This window comes from Staurois parvus, unplaced genomic scaffold (genome assembly GCF_062004578.1).
Source record: "Staurois parvus isolate SC_StPar_1 unplaced genomic scaffold, SC_StPar_1.0 ptg000031l, whole genome shotgun sequence".
Classification (NCBI taxonomy): domain Eukaryota; kingdom Metazoa; phylum Chordata; class Amphibia; order Anura; family Ranidae; genus Staurois; species Staurois parvus.
In genome coordinates, this window is record NW_028317827.1 from 17,961,454 (window position 1) to 17,978,511 (window position 17,058).

General features: G+C 40.1%; 1 protein-coding gene across 1 annotated transcript in view; it reads right to left on the minus strand.

Annotated features, from left to right (window-relative positions):
* Positions 1–17,058, minus strand: part of COL28A1 (collagen type XXVIII alpha 1 chain) — a 112,994-nt gene that overhangs the window by 84,493 nt on the left and 11,443 nt on the right. The window contains exons 2-3 of the mRNA XM_089660420.1: positions 15,384–15,526; positions 11,781–12,349 (exon numbers count right to left, since the gene is read on the minus strand). Coding sequence (XP_089516546.1) covers positions 11,781–12,349; positions 15,384–15,519 — 705 coding nt within the window. The 5' untranslated portion in view covers positions 15,520–15,526. The remainder of the gene's footprint in view (positions 1–11,780; positions 12,350–15,383; positions 15,527–17,058) is intronic.

Here is a 17,058-nt window from a genome sequence, read left to right on the forward strand (position 1 = left end):
GGTACATTTGTCCTTTAAGTGTTAAGGGGGTGGTTTAATGTGGGGTACACTTTATTCATTAGTGAAATCTAGGACAGATGGGGCATTCACACTCGCTCTTTTGGATCACAGAAAACAACCAATACCAAACGTGTGTTCTCTGTAGCCCTAATTTATGTAAATTCTTTACATACTGTATATGTAAACAAAGCAGTGTATGACATGCTATAGAAACTAAATTAAAGGTGAAGTTTAATCTGCTTATATTTTTCCTTTGTAATTCCTCCTTTCCTCCCCTCATTGATATGCTTATTACATTTTTAAATAAGACCTTTTTCATTACATACTATACTTTAAACCCAGTAACATCTATACTAGGTCTTTGCTTCCCTGTGTAATACAGGCAGATGATGGCCAATGAGAAGGGCCAGCAGGGCGATGTACATAGCTTTCTGTCAACAGGAAACTGTGTTAACACCCACATGTGATGTTGAGCTTCCATGAATAAAATAACTGAAATCCAATGAAGGAAAGGGATGGGTCAGGGACAGTAAGGCTGGAGAGGAAATGGCTAGGTGCTGGACATCTTCCAGGTAGGAAATGAGGCTGACTGTATCTGACTTTCTAAGCTTCTAAGGAACACTGTGAGAAACTCACAGTGTGCAATTAAATAGGCATTCGCAATTCCAGTAGAACAGAGGAACCTGTACAACTGTGCCAGATAGACGGTAAGGATGGAGTTGAGATTTAACCCCAAGTAATATACCTGCAGTTAGAATGTGCTGTCCAGCTTTTGTTGGGGTCAACAAATCCTTAATAATAAGGAAAGCAAGTAGCAAAATGGTGATAATTTTTCATTTTTATATGATTAAAAAAAAGTACAACATACAAGGGAATTACATTGCATAAGCAGTATTTGTCGAACAAATCTGTATCTGTAAGTAAACAAAAAAGCTGGCCACAAACAGTATACAGTTATATTTTCAACCCCCTTATAGGCTGATTACTAAGTGGCTGCCAAACATGGCTTTGTGGCTTGTACTGTATATTTCCTCTTCTTGATACACAGAAACATTTTTTGACCATACTAGCCATGGCAGGTTTACCTCAATAGTTTCAACAATAATCAAACTGTGTGATCTCATTCTATATTTTGGAATGGGCTTTTAGCAAGTAAATGGCATGTCTGAGAGTGTATGGGGTATAGACAGTAGGGTTTCTTTTACATCATTGTATTACAGAGTATGTTGTTTTGCCTTAAAGAATAAGTTCATTAAAAAAAAAACAAAAATGAACATTTTTTTTGCAGGTAAAAATGTGCATTTAATATTTTTTTTCCTAGGAGCCTGCAGAGCATCTCACTCACAATCAGTAGGTGCAATGTCAGGCTCCTGCAGAAACTCAGTACAGCTATCTGTCCATACCTCCCATACAGGCAGAGAGCTATTGAAGTCCAGGAAGATCAATGAATTACGCAATCACCAGCACCCTTGCAGTTCATTGAGAACTACAAACCATCTGCTGCAGTGTCAGGCGGGATATGTAGTTCATTCATCCACAGAACTCTGTGAATGAATGATGCAGCCGTGTCAAGACAAAGCCCTGCACAGCTGTGCTGTTTTTGAATTGTGGAGAGAGGATCCCCCATGTGCTGTCACAATGAGGAAATCTGGGGGTGGGGGGGGTTTGCCGTCAGGTGCTTTAGTAACATATATATCACACCCTGAATAGGGGTGTAATATGTTACTAGAAGTGAATTCCTCCTTTAAGGTATGTATCTGCCCATTAATCTTCAAATAAGATGTTATAAGTTGATTGTGGAAGGATAGGAAAAATTTCAAAAGGCAGCCTCAGGACAACAAACTATTAAGTCTTAAGCCCCGTACATACGATGAGAAGATCGGACGAATGATCATCTGGTTTTTTTTGCATGCTAGTCTCATATAGAAAGTGAAGAGGTTACTAAAGTCATGAAAATTCTTGTGCAACAGAAAGAAAATTCGGAAGCATTTTCGGATGAAAACTGTACTGACTAAACGAAAATCTTACGAACTGGTATCATACGACAAAAATATTTGTGCTTATCACTCAAAAAATATTTCAGACAAAGGCTGTGTACTAATGATCAGATTAGCGTAGGGTCGCTACAAAAGAAGAATTTTTCATACAATTATGTGTGTACTAGGCTTTAGGCCCTATAACCTTTGTGAATGGGACAGTGGGGGGTTCCCTAAGATTAGCTGTGAGTGGGAAACCCCTTAGAAAGCAAAGCAATGGGAGGCTGACAGCTCCTGCAGCCATTCGCAACCGATCGTATGCAATCGCTCCTGGAGAGACTACCTACAGATGATCAATCCTGGATTTAGATTGTGTTTTTTGTTTAAATTTTTTTAAGTATGCTGTATGAATGGGAGCACATAAGGGACAAAAAGTTTGGGTTTCTAAACTTTGACTTCAAAAGTGAAAATACACTTTTCAAATTTGCAATACACTTTGTTAATTGGCAATGTGTTAAAAGGCTAAAGTAGATGCATTTACTTAACAGCCATTTACAGAAGAAGGACTTTCTAAACCCAGATATCCTTTGACAGATGATATGCTAGTTATTTACATATGTGGGTTGATTTACTAAAGGCAAATAGGCTGTGCAACGCAAGTGCAGTTCAAGTGCACTTGCTCTAGATCTGAGGGGAACATGCAAAGGGAAAAAAACCAGCATAGTTTCTTGCAAATGATTAGATGAAAGAAATCAGCAGAGCTTTGCCTCATTTCAGAGCTTCCCCTCGGATCTAAAGCAACTGCATTTGCAGTGTACTTGCAGTGCACAGTCTATTTGCCTTTAATAAAGCAACCCCATTGTGATAAAGGATAAGTTCACCTTTTGGACAAAAATAATAAATGCACATTTTTTTGCAGGTAAAAAATGTGCATTGATTATTTTTGTCCAAAGGAGCCTGGAAAGCATTGCACCAGCAATCAGTAGATCACTGATGCCATGCAGGTCTCCTGCAGACCTAAACATTATACATATGGTGCAGTGCTAAAAATACTTAATAAAATACATATAATAAATGAATCAAATAAATGCCAACATATGGATCCCAAAATAGGGAACTTAAAGTGCAAAAATACTTAAAGTGCAATTAAGGGAATCCCTGAAGATGGGTCACAAACACAAACCCTATATGTTGTGAAAAACAACAAACCCAAATCCCAAATTGGGATGATACACAGCAATATGTGTGAACAAGGTGAATTCCTAAAATGGAATAAACTTAAAGTGACAAGTGCCACAACACAAACAAGTGTATACACTATACACACCGCGAAAAAAACAAAACCAATTCGTAAGTGTAGTGAACCAAATAAATATCAAATATGCAGTGAGGAAGATAATCATGAAACACTGATCATAAAAAAAGCAGCAAAAAGTCCTTTAATGAGTCCAAATAATAGTGCTGTGGGAATCCTCCACACTAAAAAGACTGTGCTCCACTCACAACAGGGAACTGAGTCATGTGGTGTGCACTCCAAAGGAATCCCATAATGGCTGAAATGCCTGCTCACCTTCAATAAATGACCCTACGGGTCATCACGCTTTTGGATCACACCCGGATCCTATGTTATAGATCTCCTTAATGGCCTCCATATACACAAGGTTTCCAATGTGCCAAGTATGTAATCCCCTTCCTGGATCGATTAGGCAGGTAACATTAACTACCTCCAGCAGGGGCGGACTGACCATTTGGAAACTCGGGTACTGCCCGAGGGCCCGGGGTCAGTAGGAGGCCCCATGAGATGCCCCTAGTACCTTTTTCATAGGCTTTTTTGAGTTTGGGCAAGGACACAGGGGCCCCATGATCCCCTATTTCCCGGGGGCCCCATGAGTTGTCAGTCCGCCCCTGACCTCCAGCCTACTCACAGAAACTCTGCCCAGCTCTCAGTGAAAACATGCCATGAACAGCAAATTATGCTGAACTTTCTGGAAGGAGTACCCAGCAACCCTCACAGGAACATTCCCTGCACCTCCACTCTGCCCATCTGACCTTCAACCACCAATCTCTGCAGACCTCTCAGACTTGCTGTACAGGATGTATGATCAAACAGATATTCTGACAGGAAGCTTCAATGGACCACCGTGGTGCTCCACAGTGCCGTGGTAGTTCATTGAAAACCAGAAGCCAACAGCCACTAAGGCTGCCGGGACTTGAACGTGCTCATTCACAGAACTCCGGCCGCGCTGTTTTCAAGCGAGGGGGTAACCGGTGCGGCTGCAGCTATGGGGGCATGTAAGATGTTTCCACTACAAAAACAGGTGGAACATAATTTGTTCCAAAGGTGAACTCATCCTTTTAACACTCTATAATATTTTCAATTTCTTTTAACAGCTCCCAGATTTTTCTCTTTAAATTGACACTATCATTAAAACAAGAAAAATACATTTCATATTTATGTAGCATCACAGCTGCTATCTCATACATGCATGGCAATCTAAATAATAAATATATTTTAATTACAACCTTACATGCAAATGGAAGATCAACTTTCTTACAGCCCTCACCCCCTACATACAAATGGCTTAAAAAGCCATCTAAAATCTATCAAGAATTATTTTTTGCTGTAGGTTGGGGTGCATTTGAATACTTTTATTAGAGGCAGCACTGAGGTTCAGTGATGTCACCTGAACTTGCTGGAAGCTTTGGAAGCCGCGCCAAGGTAACTATTTTTTTTTTAATAACTTTATTTTTATATATCTTTTTAAGCAAAATTTATGGCGCACTGTAGATGCAGCGGACCTTTAATTTTTGATGAAAAGTCCACTTTACAATTTGCAGCTTGTTAGCATTTGTGTGCCTGTCTACCTTAGGTGTGACAAGCCAGTAACTTGGATGTTTAGTCCCTTTACAAAATATATGCAACTTTGTCCCAATTTCACATCACTGCAGGCATAGCCTGAACATACAGAGCAGAAAAAAGTAGAAGGAAAAAAATCAAATGTTTAATTTGTATATATTTTTTATAAGGGGCAAAATAAAACAATCTCCAATATGTACATTTTTTTTTCATTTGATTAGGCTGTTTCTTGACATGTTAGAGGAAGTGGTTATTATTTGCATTCAGGATCCATGCACGCTAGCATTTTTTTAACCACAAGCCTACAGGGCACTTATACCATTTTCCTGCCCAGACCAATTTCCAGCTTTCAGCACTGTCACACTTTGAATGACAATTGTGCGGTTATGCAACACTGTACCCATATGAAATGTTTATCATTTTTTGTGACAGATAGAGCTTTAGTTTGGTGGTAATTAATCAACTCTGGGTTTTTTATTTTTTCTTAAACAAACCAAAAACCACTGAAAATTTTGAAAAAAAAGTTTTTTCTTAGTTTTTATTATAAAATTTTGTAAATAAGTGATTTTTCTCCTTCACTGATGTGCGCTAATGAGGCTGCAGTGATGTGCACTGATAGGCTGCACTGATGGACACTGATAGGTGGCACTGATGGGCACTGATGAGGAGGCACTGGTAGGTGGCACTGATGGGCATTGACAGGCATCACTGATGGGCACTGAAAGGCAGCACAGATACATGGCACTGATAGGCGACACTGACTGGCACTGATAGGCGGCACTGACTGGCACTGTTAGGCAGCACTGACTGGCACTGACAGGCACTGATAGGCGGCACTGGTGCGCACTGATAGGCGGCACTGACTGGCACTAATAGGCGGCACTGATTGGCAGCACTGATAGGTGGCACTGATGGGCATTGACAGGCATCACTGATGGGCACTGAAAGGCAGCACTGATACATGGCACTGAGAGGCAGCACTGACTGGCACTGATAGGCGGCACTGACTGGCACTGTTAGACTGCACTGCCTGGCACTGATAGGCATCACTGACAGGCAATGATAGGCGGCACTGACTGGCACTAACAGGCAGCACTGACAGGCACTGATAGGCTGCACTGACTGGCACTGATAGGCAGCACTGATTGGTGGCACTGAAAGGCAGCTCAGATGAGCACTAATATGTGGCACTGATGGGCACTGGCATGTGGCACTGATCAGCACTGAGAGCTGGCACTGATGGACACTGACAGGTGGCACTGCTGGGGCTACACTGATCGTCAGGGCACACTGATCATCAGTGCCCTGATGATCAGTGTACATGTCCCCTCCTCAGAAAGCCGATTACCAGCTCTCCTCTCGAGCTCTCAGCGTGACAGCTCGAGAGGAGAGAAATGCAGATAACCGGCATTTCACTGTTTATATGTGATCAGCTGTGATTGGACACAGCTGATCACATGACCGAGCTGACATCTTCGGCTCTTTCCGTGATTGGTGATCCTTGGACACAGCGCACCGCCGGTCGCCGCACTGCGCGCTTCGGGAGCCGCGCATGCACGGTGAGAATGGGAGGACATCATATGACGTCCTCCCAGAACGAGAGAACCACCTTGCGTCCATCATATTACTATATGGCAGGCGGGAGGTGCTTAAACTCCTAGATGCTGTTATTAGAATTTTTTTTCTGCTCCTAGAAGCTAAATAGTGTTATGATATGTGTCCATGCACACTACTTTAGGCTATTAGTGGTTTTTGGGCTTCAGTGTCTAGAAGCAGAAAAAAACTGTTTTTGTAGAGTTTTTGAAGCATTTTCCCAGGAGAAAAAAAAAAACAAAATGCTCCTAAACGCTGCTAAAAGCTACTAAAACACTTCTAACAGCTTTTTTTCTAGCTTTTTCCTTTCACATGTAAACACATAAAAATGCTACTAAAACGCTAACGCTCCTAAATGCTACTAAAATGGTACTAAAAAACACTATTACCAGCAGTTTTTCCAGCATTTTTGAGCTTACAAAAATGCTAGTGTGCATGGAGCCTCAGAGTTATGTGTCTTTCTACCTGAGACAGTAATGTGGGAGTTTGGTAATCTAACAAAATCAATCTAGAGTAAACTAACAAACTGGCCACAAAAAATATGCTTTTTGTTCCCCTTCTGCTACTAACTAGCTGGATGAGCTCAATATGAAAACTTTACAATGAAAACCAGTTCAAAATATCACTGGTATCACACTCTTGACTTTCTACATTTCCTCAACCCAAAAATGCCCAACCAATGCTGTGTCACATCAGTGATCACATTCATAAAATCTGTACTTGCCTCATATACAACTATTTTGCCAATCGGTTGAACATCTCATTCACAAACGTTTGCAATGTGCTGGATGCCTCTCAAGCCAACTGCCTACTTACTAGGAGCCACCTTCCCCCCAAAAGATATCTAGTAATTTTTCAAAACTACACATTCTTACAGCTGCTAAATATGTATTTGCACTTAAATGGATCCAGAAACCAGCCAAGCTTAAACCTATTGGATATTTAACTGGAGCAGATCTGGAGTTCATGGGTCTGTTAACCATTTGCCGCCCGCCCTATGGCCGAATGGCGGCTGGTAAATGTCATCAGTGTTCCGGGTGGACGCCATATGGCGTCCTCCCGCACATGCGCAGATTGCGCTCCTGCAGAGCCGCACAGCTGCGCGATCTGTCACATGCCGTGTACCTCGGACATGGCCGATGACAGATCTGAGTATCCGCCCCCGTTGCCGGTACCATGTGACCTGCTGTGACCAATCACAGCAGGTCACATGACAGTTGTATACAATGGATGGCTTCATTCATGCCATCCATTGTATACTAGTGTCTAGCTGTGAATGGTCACAGCTAATCACATGCACATGTCATGTGATTACCTGTGGCCAAATCACAGCTAAGCACAAAAAAAAAAAAAAAAACCCTGAATGAATCGATGTCATTCAGGTAAATGCTTGCTTATAGCAAAGTAATTCTTTGCTATAAGTAAATTGTGTAAAAAAAAAAATACTGATCACTTCCTCAAAGTAGTACAATGTTACTATGGTAACATTGTACTACTTTGGTCATAGGGAAATATGAAAACAAAATCTTAAAAAAAAAGAAAACAAATGTAATAAAAAATAAAAAAAATATATATTTTTTTTTTTTCATACTGTCACCAGTCAGTGTCCCTGATCACCGCCATGCTAGTTAGATGTACTGCACTGGTGACAATATGTAAAAAAAAAACAGTGAAACAAATTATTTTAATTTTTTCATTTTCCGAAAAATTATGACAAAAAAAATACAACTTCAAAAAACTCGCCATGCCTCTTATGAAGTACGTCGGACTGTCTACTTTGCAAAAAGGGGTCATTTGGGGGATATCTGTACTGTTCTGACATTCTTGGACCTCAAGAATTTAGATTGGCTGTCAGTACTTCAGGATTGATCAATATTCAGATCTATACCATAGTTTGTGAACTCTATAACTTTCCTACAAACTAAAAAATACATCCTAATTTGGATTATTTTCACCAACGACATGTAGCAGAATACATCTCGGCCTAAATTTATGAAGAACAATTATTTATTTGCAAACTTTTATAACAGAAACAAAGAAAGTGTTTTTTTTCAAAATTTTTTGTTTTGTTAATTTGTTTTTGTTAATTTAGCAAAAAATAAAAACCCCAGCGGTAATTAAATACCACCAAAAGAAAGCTCTAGTTGTGTGAAGAAAATTATAAAATTTTAGTTTGGGTACAATGTTGTATGACCGCGCAATTGTCATTCAAAGTGTGAGAGCGCTGAAACCTGAAAACTGGCCTGGGCAGGAAGGTGTAAAATTGCCCGGTATTGAATTGGTTAAGAAGCACAACATAGACTACCTATCCCTACAATTACAGATTATGGTCACATCTTCTTTGCACCAACTAAGCACCACGCTAGTCAACCAGTCGGCCAGAGATACCCCCCTCCCTCTTTTCCCCTATGAAAATCTTTCTTGCTCCCAACAAAAGACTATACTGGCACCAAAATTTGAGCTGATCTTTTAGGCAGAGAGGATACTTATGCTGTGTACAAGGTTCCTATCATTTATCCAACTAAAGTAACAGTAGAGGACTATTATTAGGGAATGTTGTATTTATGACTGTAGCAAACATTTTATCAAATAATCAATACCTACCAGAAGGTTAAGGTGTGTGTGTGAGAGAGAGAAGGGGGGGCACTCTTAAAGGGGGCATAGTCCACCTTTTTCCAAAAAATAATAAATGCACCCACATTAATGAAAGAAAAACTGTTCATATTATAATTTTGCACTGGAGCCTGCAGAACATTGCATCGACAGTGCAAGGCACAGGCTCCTGCAGACTATTCCTACTGCCTCATGGTACGGAATTTCAGTTATGGGGCTGGTAGAAGTAAACGATGGACTAGAAGAATAGTGACATCTTCGCACTTGTGCTCCACTGAGATCTACAAGTCCCTCTGCCGCGGTGGCAGATGGGACTTGTGGTGTCTTCATTCACAGATCCCAAGAATGAATTTGTTAAGGAATGAAGTGGCTATGCATGCAGAGCCACATTCAGCCACACTAAGTTCAAATGAAAACAGGGCACTCCCAGAAGAAGAACCCCATGATTCAGGTAAGGGAGAAAGGTCAGAGACTCAAGAAATAGTGAATGTTACCAAATTTGGGTGTAACATGAAACATGGTCAGAAAGGTGAATTATTCTTTTAAATTTGAGTTTAGTGTAGGCATAATGTATCCCTAGGGTTAACAGAAAACATTTTAAAAACAGACTAGGCTATATGCAGACACCTTGTGGTGTTATGTGCAGTAGAGTGGCTAAGTGGGTAGCACGTCTGCCTAGCAGCACTGAGGTCATGGGTTCAGAAACCAACCACAGCACTACCTGCTTGGAGTTTGCATGTTCTGCCTGTGTGGGTTTCCTCTGGGTATTCTGGTTTCCTCCCACACTCCAAAGACATTCTGGTAGGTTAATTGATTCATATTCTAAATTGGCCCTAGTACATGGGTGCTCAACCTGTGGCCCTCCAGCTGTTGCAGAACTACAAGTACCATCATGCCTCTGCCTTTTAGATTCATGCTTGTTACTGTCGGCGGATCACAATGCTTCATGGGACTTGTAGTTCTGCAACAGCTGGAGGGTCACAGGTTGAGCACCTATGCACTAGAATGTGTATGAATGTGAGGTAAGGACCTTAGATTGTAAGCTCCTTGAGGGTTAGGGACTGATGTGAATGTACAATATATTTGTAAAGCACTGTGTAAATTGATAGCACTATGTAAGTGTCTATACTAAATATATAAAAGCGGACCACTACTAAAAATGTTAGCATCAAGTTATGGTAACTGCCATGCCAAGAAGGATGAATAAAGAGTAATAGAAGGGCTGAGATTCTTACATTTCCTACAGTACTGGCCAAATGAGTGAAGGACCAGGGTAATGGTCATGTCATCTCCGCTGAAGAGGACATTCGGCCAACCTGCACTCTTGTGCCACATTTCATAAGCCTTAAGACATGCGGCCAGCATTTAAAGAGACCCAGTTGCCAAATACAAAAACTTTCAGGCAGAAGCACAGAATAATTAATATTTGTCCAGAGATAAGCTTTACACTAAGAGGCAAACAACGATGAGAAAATTGGTTTGCGTTTTATTCCGGTGAAGGTGGAACAAAGTTCCAATTGCAAAGTTCCTGTAAGTATTTAGATACAAGCAGTGTACATTGTGAGATCCATAGTCTGATTATGTCTAATGGCCTACAATAATTTTCAAATCCAACTTCAGGATGCTTTTAAATGTTCTCATGCAGTTAGGTCCTCCCCACACTGATGGGTTAATGGCTTGTTTGGCTGGGTGGAAAAGGAATGGGTGCAAATATTACCATATGCCTCACTCCTCCAGCAGCCAGAACTATATGTCACTGTTGGATGCTCTGGGCTGTGGGTATTCCCTTGCCATCCTCCTGAAAAATGCAGGACTGCTGGTCCTGCATTGTACATGATGACATCAGAGACCTGCATCTAGCCAGGCAGCAAAATGAAGCAGCTTTGGAGGACCAGTCACACACAGAGCAAGAAACTTGTGGGAGCAAAGAATAAGGTAGGCATTTATTCTGATCTCCCCCATGCTTCCCCAGCCAAACAAGACTTTAACCCATGCAATGAGGGGAGAGGAGGAGAGGACCCCCACTGCATGGGTATATTTAAAAGAAGCCTGGAATTGGGTTTAACTTTATTACAGGTGCTGCTGGTTAATGCAAAATGACACTTGAAATGCATGTCAACAATCATCTCATTTAAAGGGATTGTCCCTCTGTCCTTTTCACCTCAGTTGGCCCACTTCTTGGTCTAAAATATAGATTTCTAAAGAAGTGTACTTTTCAGCTAAGAAAAGTGTTATATTACACTGTGTTATATTATTGTATTTTTTAAAAAAGTTAGTATAAAGGTATTGATGAAAAAAGTGTGAGTTTATTTAATCATTTTTTACTTATTAAATGCTTATGGTCGAGATAACTAGGGGTGCGTCCTTTGTCTACATAGTTTGATCTGAAATGTGTCCTTTTTTCTCATCTCAGAACATGGAGATGGGAGGCTTATGTGTGGACAGTAAGCTGGTCAGCCAATGACATACAGAAATAATACACAGTTGGGTCGATTTACTAAAGGCAAAAAAGACTGTACACTTTGCAGAGTTCTCCAGAGCTTAGTAAATGAGCAGAAGCTCTGCTGACTTCCATCATCCAGTCATATGCAAACATAAATGCTGTTTTTTTTTTCCTTGCACATGATTGGGTATTCTTTTCAAACTGAAGTTTTATCTCATTTACTAAGCTCTGGAGCAACTTTTTTTGCCTTTAGTAAATCAACCCCAGTATGTTTTGTAATAAAATAGAAAATACATACCACTTCTTTTAGAATTTTATCCACCATGTCAGTTTCTTGTAAGTGAGACACAAATCTGGTGGAGGGCACACTGGCCAACAAGCGAAGCTTGGCAGCATTGGCAGTTTCCCTGGCTACCGATGTCATGCCGACTGTGAAGAGCTTAATGTCATGTTGTTTGGCATTAGTTGTAGCAGCAAAAATATCAGGATTTCTTGGGTGGTCCACTCCATCAGTCAGAAGAATGGCTACCTTTACACTCTTGTGCGTTCCTTCATTCATATATAGTTGGGTTAAGTTTGTAATGGCGTAAGAAGTAAATGTACCATGGCCAATATATGAAATGGGAGCAATGCGAGATTTGAAACTATCTGGCCCTTTCCAGTCTCGGAATGTCTGCTCTATAAGCACGGTGCTGCTGTACTGCAGTAAAGCCATCCTCCAGCTAAAAGGACGCCTGGAATCCAACTGTACTCCTTTCAGCTTTTCCACCATTTGTAATACAAACTTCTTTTCTTGGTTGTGGTTGTATTCCTTAGCACTCTCTGAGCTGTCCAGGAGGAATGCCATTTCCAAAATACAGTCTTCATCTGAAGAACAAAATTGCAGTATGTATTCAAACATGGATGGCTTTAGGAGAGGGCAAGAGTGGGGCAGGAAAGCAGCAAAAGAATCAATAACCTTAAATTTAGAAATTATAAACCAATAATGCAAAGTACACACAAGTGTAAGCATCTATGTTACCACACATACTAAAAAAACATGTTTAAAGTTTTAGGGGAGTAAACACTGCAACAAATGCTCACCTAATTGCAACTTAAAGTGTTACTAAACCCCGGACCCTGCATTCACTATATCTGGTCTCCCACAGTACACAGAACATGAAAATGCAATTATGTAATTATGTTACATAGTTACATAGTTAGTCTGGCTGAAAAAAGACCATCCAGTTCAACCATAGAAAGATAAAAAAAAAGGTTATAATCCTATACACACAGTTGATCCAGAGGAAGGCAAAAAAAAAAACAGCAAAGCATGATCCAATTTGCTCCTGCAGGGAAAAAATTCCTTCCTGATCCCCCGAGAGGCAATTAGATATTCCCTGGATCAACTTTACCTATAAATGTTAGTATCCAGTTATATTCTGTGTATCTAAGAAACAATCCAGGGCTTTTTTGAAGCAATCCACTGAGCTGGCCAGAACCAACTCTTGAGGGAGTCTATTCCACATTTTCACAGCTCTCACTGTGAAGAAACCTTTCTGTGTTTGGAGATTAAATTTCTTTTCATCCAGATGTAAAGAGTGCCCCCTTGTCCTCTGTGATGACCTCAGGGTGAATAGCTCTACACCGAGTTCACTATATGAACCGCTGATGTATTTATACATGTTGATCATATCCCCCCTTAATCTCCTCTTCTCAAGAGAGAATAAATTCAGTTCCTCTAATCTTTCCTCATAGCTGATCTCCTCCATGCGTCTTATTAGTTTGGTTGCCCTTCTCTGTACTTTTTCAAGTAATATTAGTAAATATAAACTGCTAAATACCTTTTCCCATCAGAAGTTAGAGCAGTCTTGTGACTTCTATCAGTGTCCAGCCAAGCACTAGCTAAAGCTTGTAGGAGGAGTTTTCATTCTGCACTAGGAGGATGCAAAACCGCTGACCTCTGTCTGACCAGTAAATGTATATTATATAGGGAGCGCTTGTTAGAGCCCAACCTCTGTAGCTGTAGGATACAGGTGCCTTGTGGATATCAGGGATGGATGGGAGCAGTAACACTGAGGCAGCTCTTCTTAGAGTGGAAGCAAGGGTCTAATGCAGTAACATGAAAAGGAGAGGAAGGCGCCGCTAAGTGAAGTATAGACAATTTATTGGTGAACAATAGATAAATTGCACTTACAAGATAAATAGTTAAAAAGACTCATTGTGTGGTGTATTAGGATTCAGGTGAGACATCCAGCCGTCTAGCAGCAGCTCAATCTATAGGATGAGGAAGTAAGACCTAGGATGTGTCTCTGTATCAAAATGAGGCTTGGAGAGCAGAGTCATATGTAGGAGGTGAAGGGGGCGGTAATGCATTTCAGAGCATGCTCAGTAGGCTTCTTCTTCAGACCTCAGAAGAGGCACCTTCCTCTCCTTTTCACTGTCTGACCAGTGCTGATTGGCCCTGTGCTGATCACATGTACTCTCCCAAGAAAAAAAAAACCCTCTCTAGCAATACACACGAAGCAGAGCATGTGCAAAATGGCTACAGTTCAGCCTGTCTTATCAGGAGATAAGACGTTGACACTTGAACAAGGAGAAGAACAGAGCAGTCAGGATCAAACAGCCTTTTTACACAATGCAGAGGATTAACCCCTTAGGTTCCACAGTGAGTATAACAAGAACGCTTTACTGCATATAAAGACTGATTTTACTGTAGTGGGTTTAGTAACACTTTAATGTGATGCAAATACTCTGCTGAAAGCAAATAGGTAACAGGTCAGTAAACTTCTACTGGGGGTGCTTCCTGTATATTAGAAATGAACATTCTCTCTTAATACCTATATTTAGAAGTTCAGTTATATGGATTTATGAAGATTAACTCTGATTTATGAAGATGACTCTTAAGCTCTTTCAATCCCCACACCAGCCCAAACTGTTTTTAACAGTTAATAGTTAGAACAATAGCTGTCAACTAACAAGGTTTGGGAACCTCAACTGCAGTCCCTAACATAACCAAAGGGTTGCACATAATGTTTATTATATGTAATATTACAGTGAACCGTCAGAGACTGAATACATGCTGGAGAAAATGATAACCAGAAACTACATGCTACAGGTTTGGCTAGAAACAAGAGGCATGCTGAAGAAGACATTGAGAGAGTGAAGTCATGTTGCATGAGGATTTTACTCCTTTAGGCTGCATTCACACTTGTGTTTTGTAGCTTGAAGCTTCAAGCTCAAAAAGTGCTCAAACTTAAAAAAGCAAAAATCAATTGTTTTCTATAGTGCCTGTTCGCATGATCAGATGTGAACAGGCACCATAGAGATCAATTGATTCTTTAAGTTTGAGCTTCTTTGGAGCTTCGGGTTTCAAGCTTCAAGCTACAAAACACTCGAGTGTGAATGCAGCCTAACAAATTAATGACCCACTACAGACTGCTGGGGTCCATGGGATGAGCAACAGATACCACAGGACCACATGTGTCTTCCGGTCACAGGTTGGGCACCAGGGGGTAGAACTTCTGTGGGTTTAATATTACTGCCTTTGATTTCCTGTCCCTAAGATGATTCCTCCCCTAAAGTCTGCTGCTAAGTCCTGCTACCAGGTTTCTAGAGTGATATGAAGTGTGGTGACATCCCATTGTGGTGACAGGTCCCCAACAAGGTTGCAGATGGCAATAAAAATTTGATAGAATTATTTACTGACTAACAGTAAATAACATCATTCCAAAACTATAAAAAAATTACTATTGTATAATAATTCAGATACTAGACTGGAACCTCGTTGGCAGATCTATAAAACTGACTTATAGTTTACTTGTTGCTTATATCATTATAATGAGAACCTTGTACAAGTCTTGGTGGCCTGTTACATAGTACCTCAACTATTGTTTATGGACCACTAGATTAAAAGTTTTACCTTGGTCACTGAGGCTTGGAGCTTTCTCTGATGTACTTGATGTTAAAGCACGTGATTTATATCTTCCATAGTGATTTTGTGCCATATATGTCTGGACATCAAATAGGAACAAGAACCACAATATCCGGGGAAACATGGTGGACCTAGATTTAAAAAAAAAACACAAAAAGTAGTTGTAGAGCAAGTACATACAAAACAGAATACTCATCTGGACTAGTGCCCTACACTTAACCAACACACCTCTACAACAATTTTATAGTTCATCTCATTTTAGACAGTTTCACTTTATTTATTGTATGGTGATATTGTATTAATTGTATTGTATTGCAATGTATATTTTGGCCTTGTTCACACTAGTGCCATGCTAATTATTATTATTATACAGGATTTATATAGCGCCAACAGTTTGCTCAACGCTTTACAATATAATGGGAGACAATACAGCAACAATACAGTTCAATACAAGAGGGATTTGAGGGCCCTGCTCCTTGGAGCTTACAATCTAGGAGATTTTGATATGATTTAAGGTGTGATTCTGCAATGCAAGTTGTTGGTAATATTGATGGAAGTTGTGAATGCGATTTTGCCTTCTGTGCCTTTTTTAAACAATTTTAGAACTACTAGTAATACAACTACTACTATTACCATTACTACCACTACTACTACTACCATCACTACTTATTTTGTCTGGGAGGCAGTTGAGGGTTAATAAAAATGAAAATGCCTTCAAAATCGCATCAGCATCACATCTACATGTGTTTTTAGTGCTTCTCCATTGAAGTCTATGGGCCTCAAAATCATGCTGCATCACACCAAAGTAGCACAGTACCCTTTTTCAAAATCACACTGTGTTGTGCTGCATTCATGCAAAAATGGCGTTTAAAGAAAAGCAGACTTTAAACTTCTTTTTATGTTGATGGACAATCTATGTATAAGGCAGCACAGTAGTATAGTAGTATAGTGGTTAGCATGTCAGCATTTGGGTTATCGGTTCAAATCCCAACCATGACACTACGTGCATGGAGTTTACACGTCCCCGCTGTGTTTGCATGAGATTCCTCCCATACTCCAAAGAGATTGCAGGTAAATTGGTGCTACTATGTGAATGTATGAATGTGAGTTGGGGACTTTAGACTGTTATCTCTCTAAACTCAGAAACTCATGTGACTATACAATATACATATATATATATGTAATTTGTCAGTGCTATATAAATACCTGTAGTTAATTTTAATATGACTTTAATTTAACAGTATACAGTGGGCAAAATAAGTATTTGCTCCCCTGCAAATATTGTAAATTTGCCCACTTACAAAGAAATGAAGGGTCTATAAATTTTTTTTAACATAGATGTATTTTAAATCATAGAGACAAAATATCAACCAAAAATCCAGAAAAAAACATGATACAAATGTTATAAACTGAATTGCAGTTCAGTGAGTAAAATAGGTACTTGATCCCCAAGGAACCAACATTAATTCTGGTCCCACAGACTGGCTATGTGCTCATATGGTAATGGCAACTCGTTATGTGTATAAAAGACACCTGTCCACAGAATCTCTTTATTGCACACCACTATGGGCAAAACCAAAGATCTGTCAAAGGATTTCAGGGACAAGATTGTTGACCTGCACAAGGCTGGAATGGGCTACAAGACCATCGGCAAGAAGCTTGG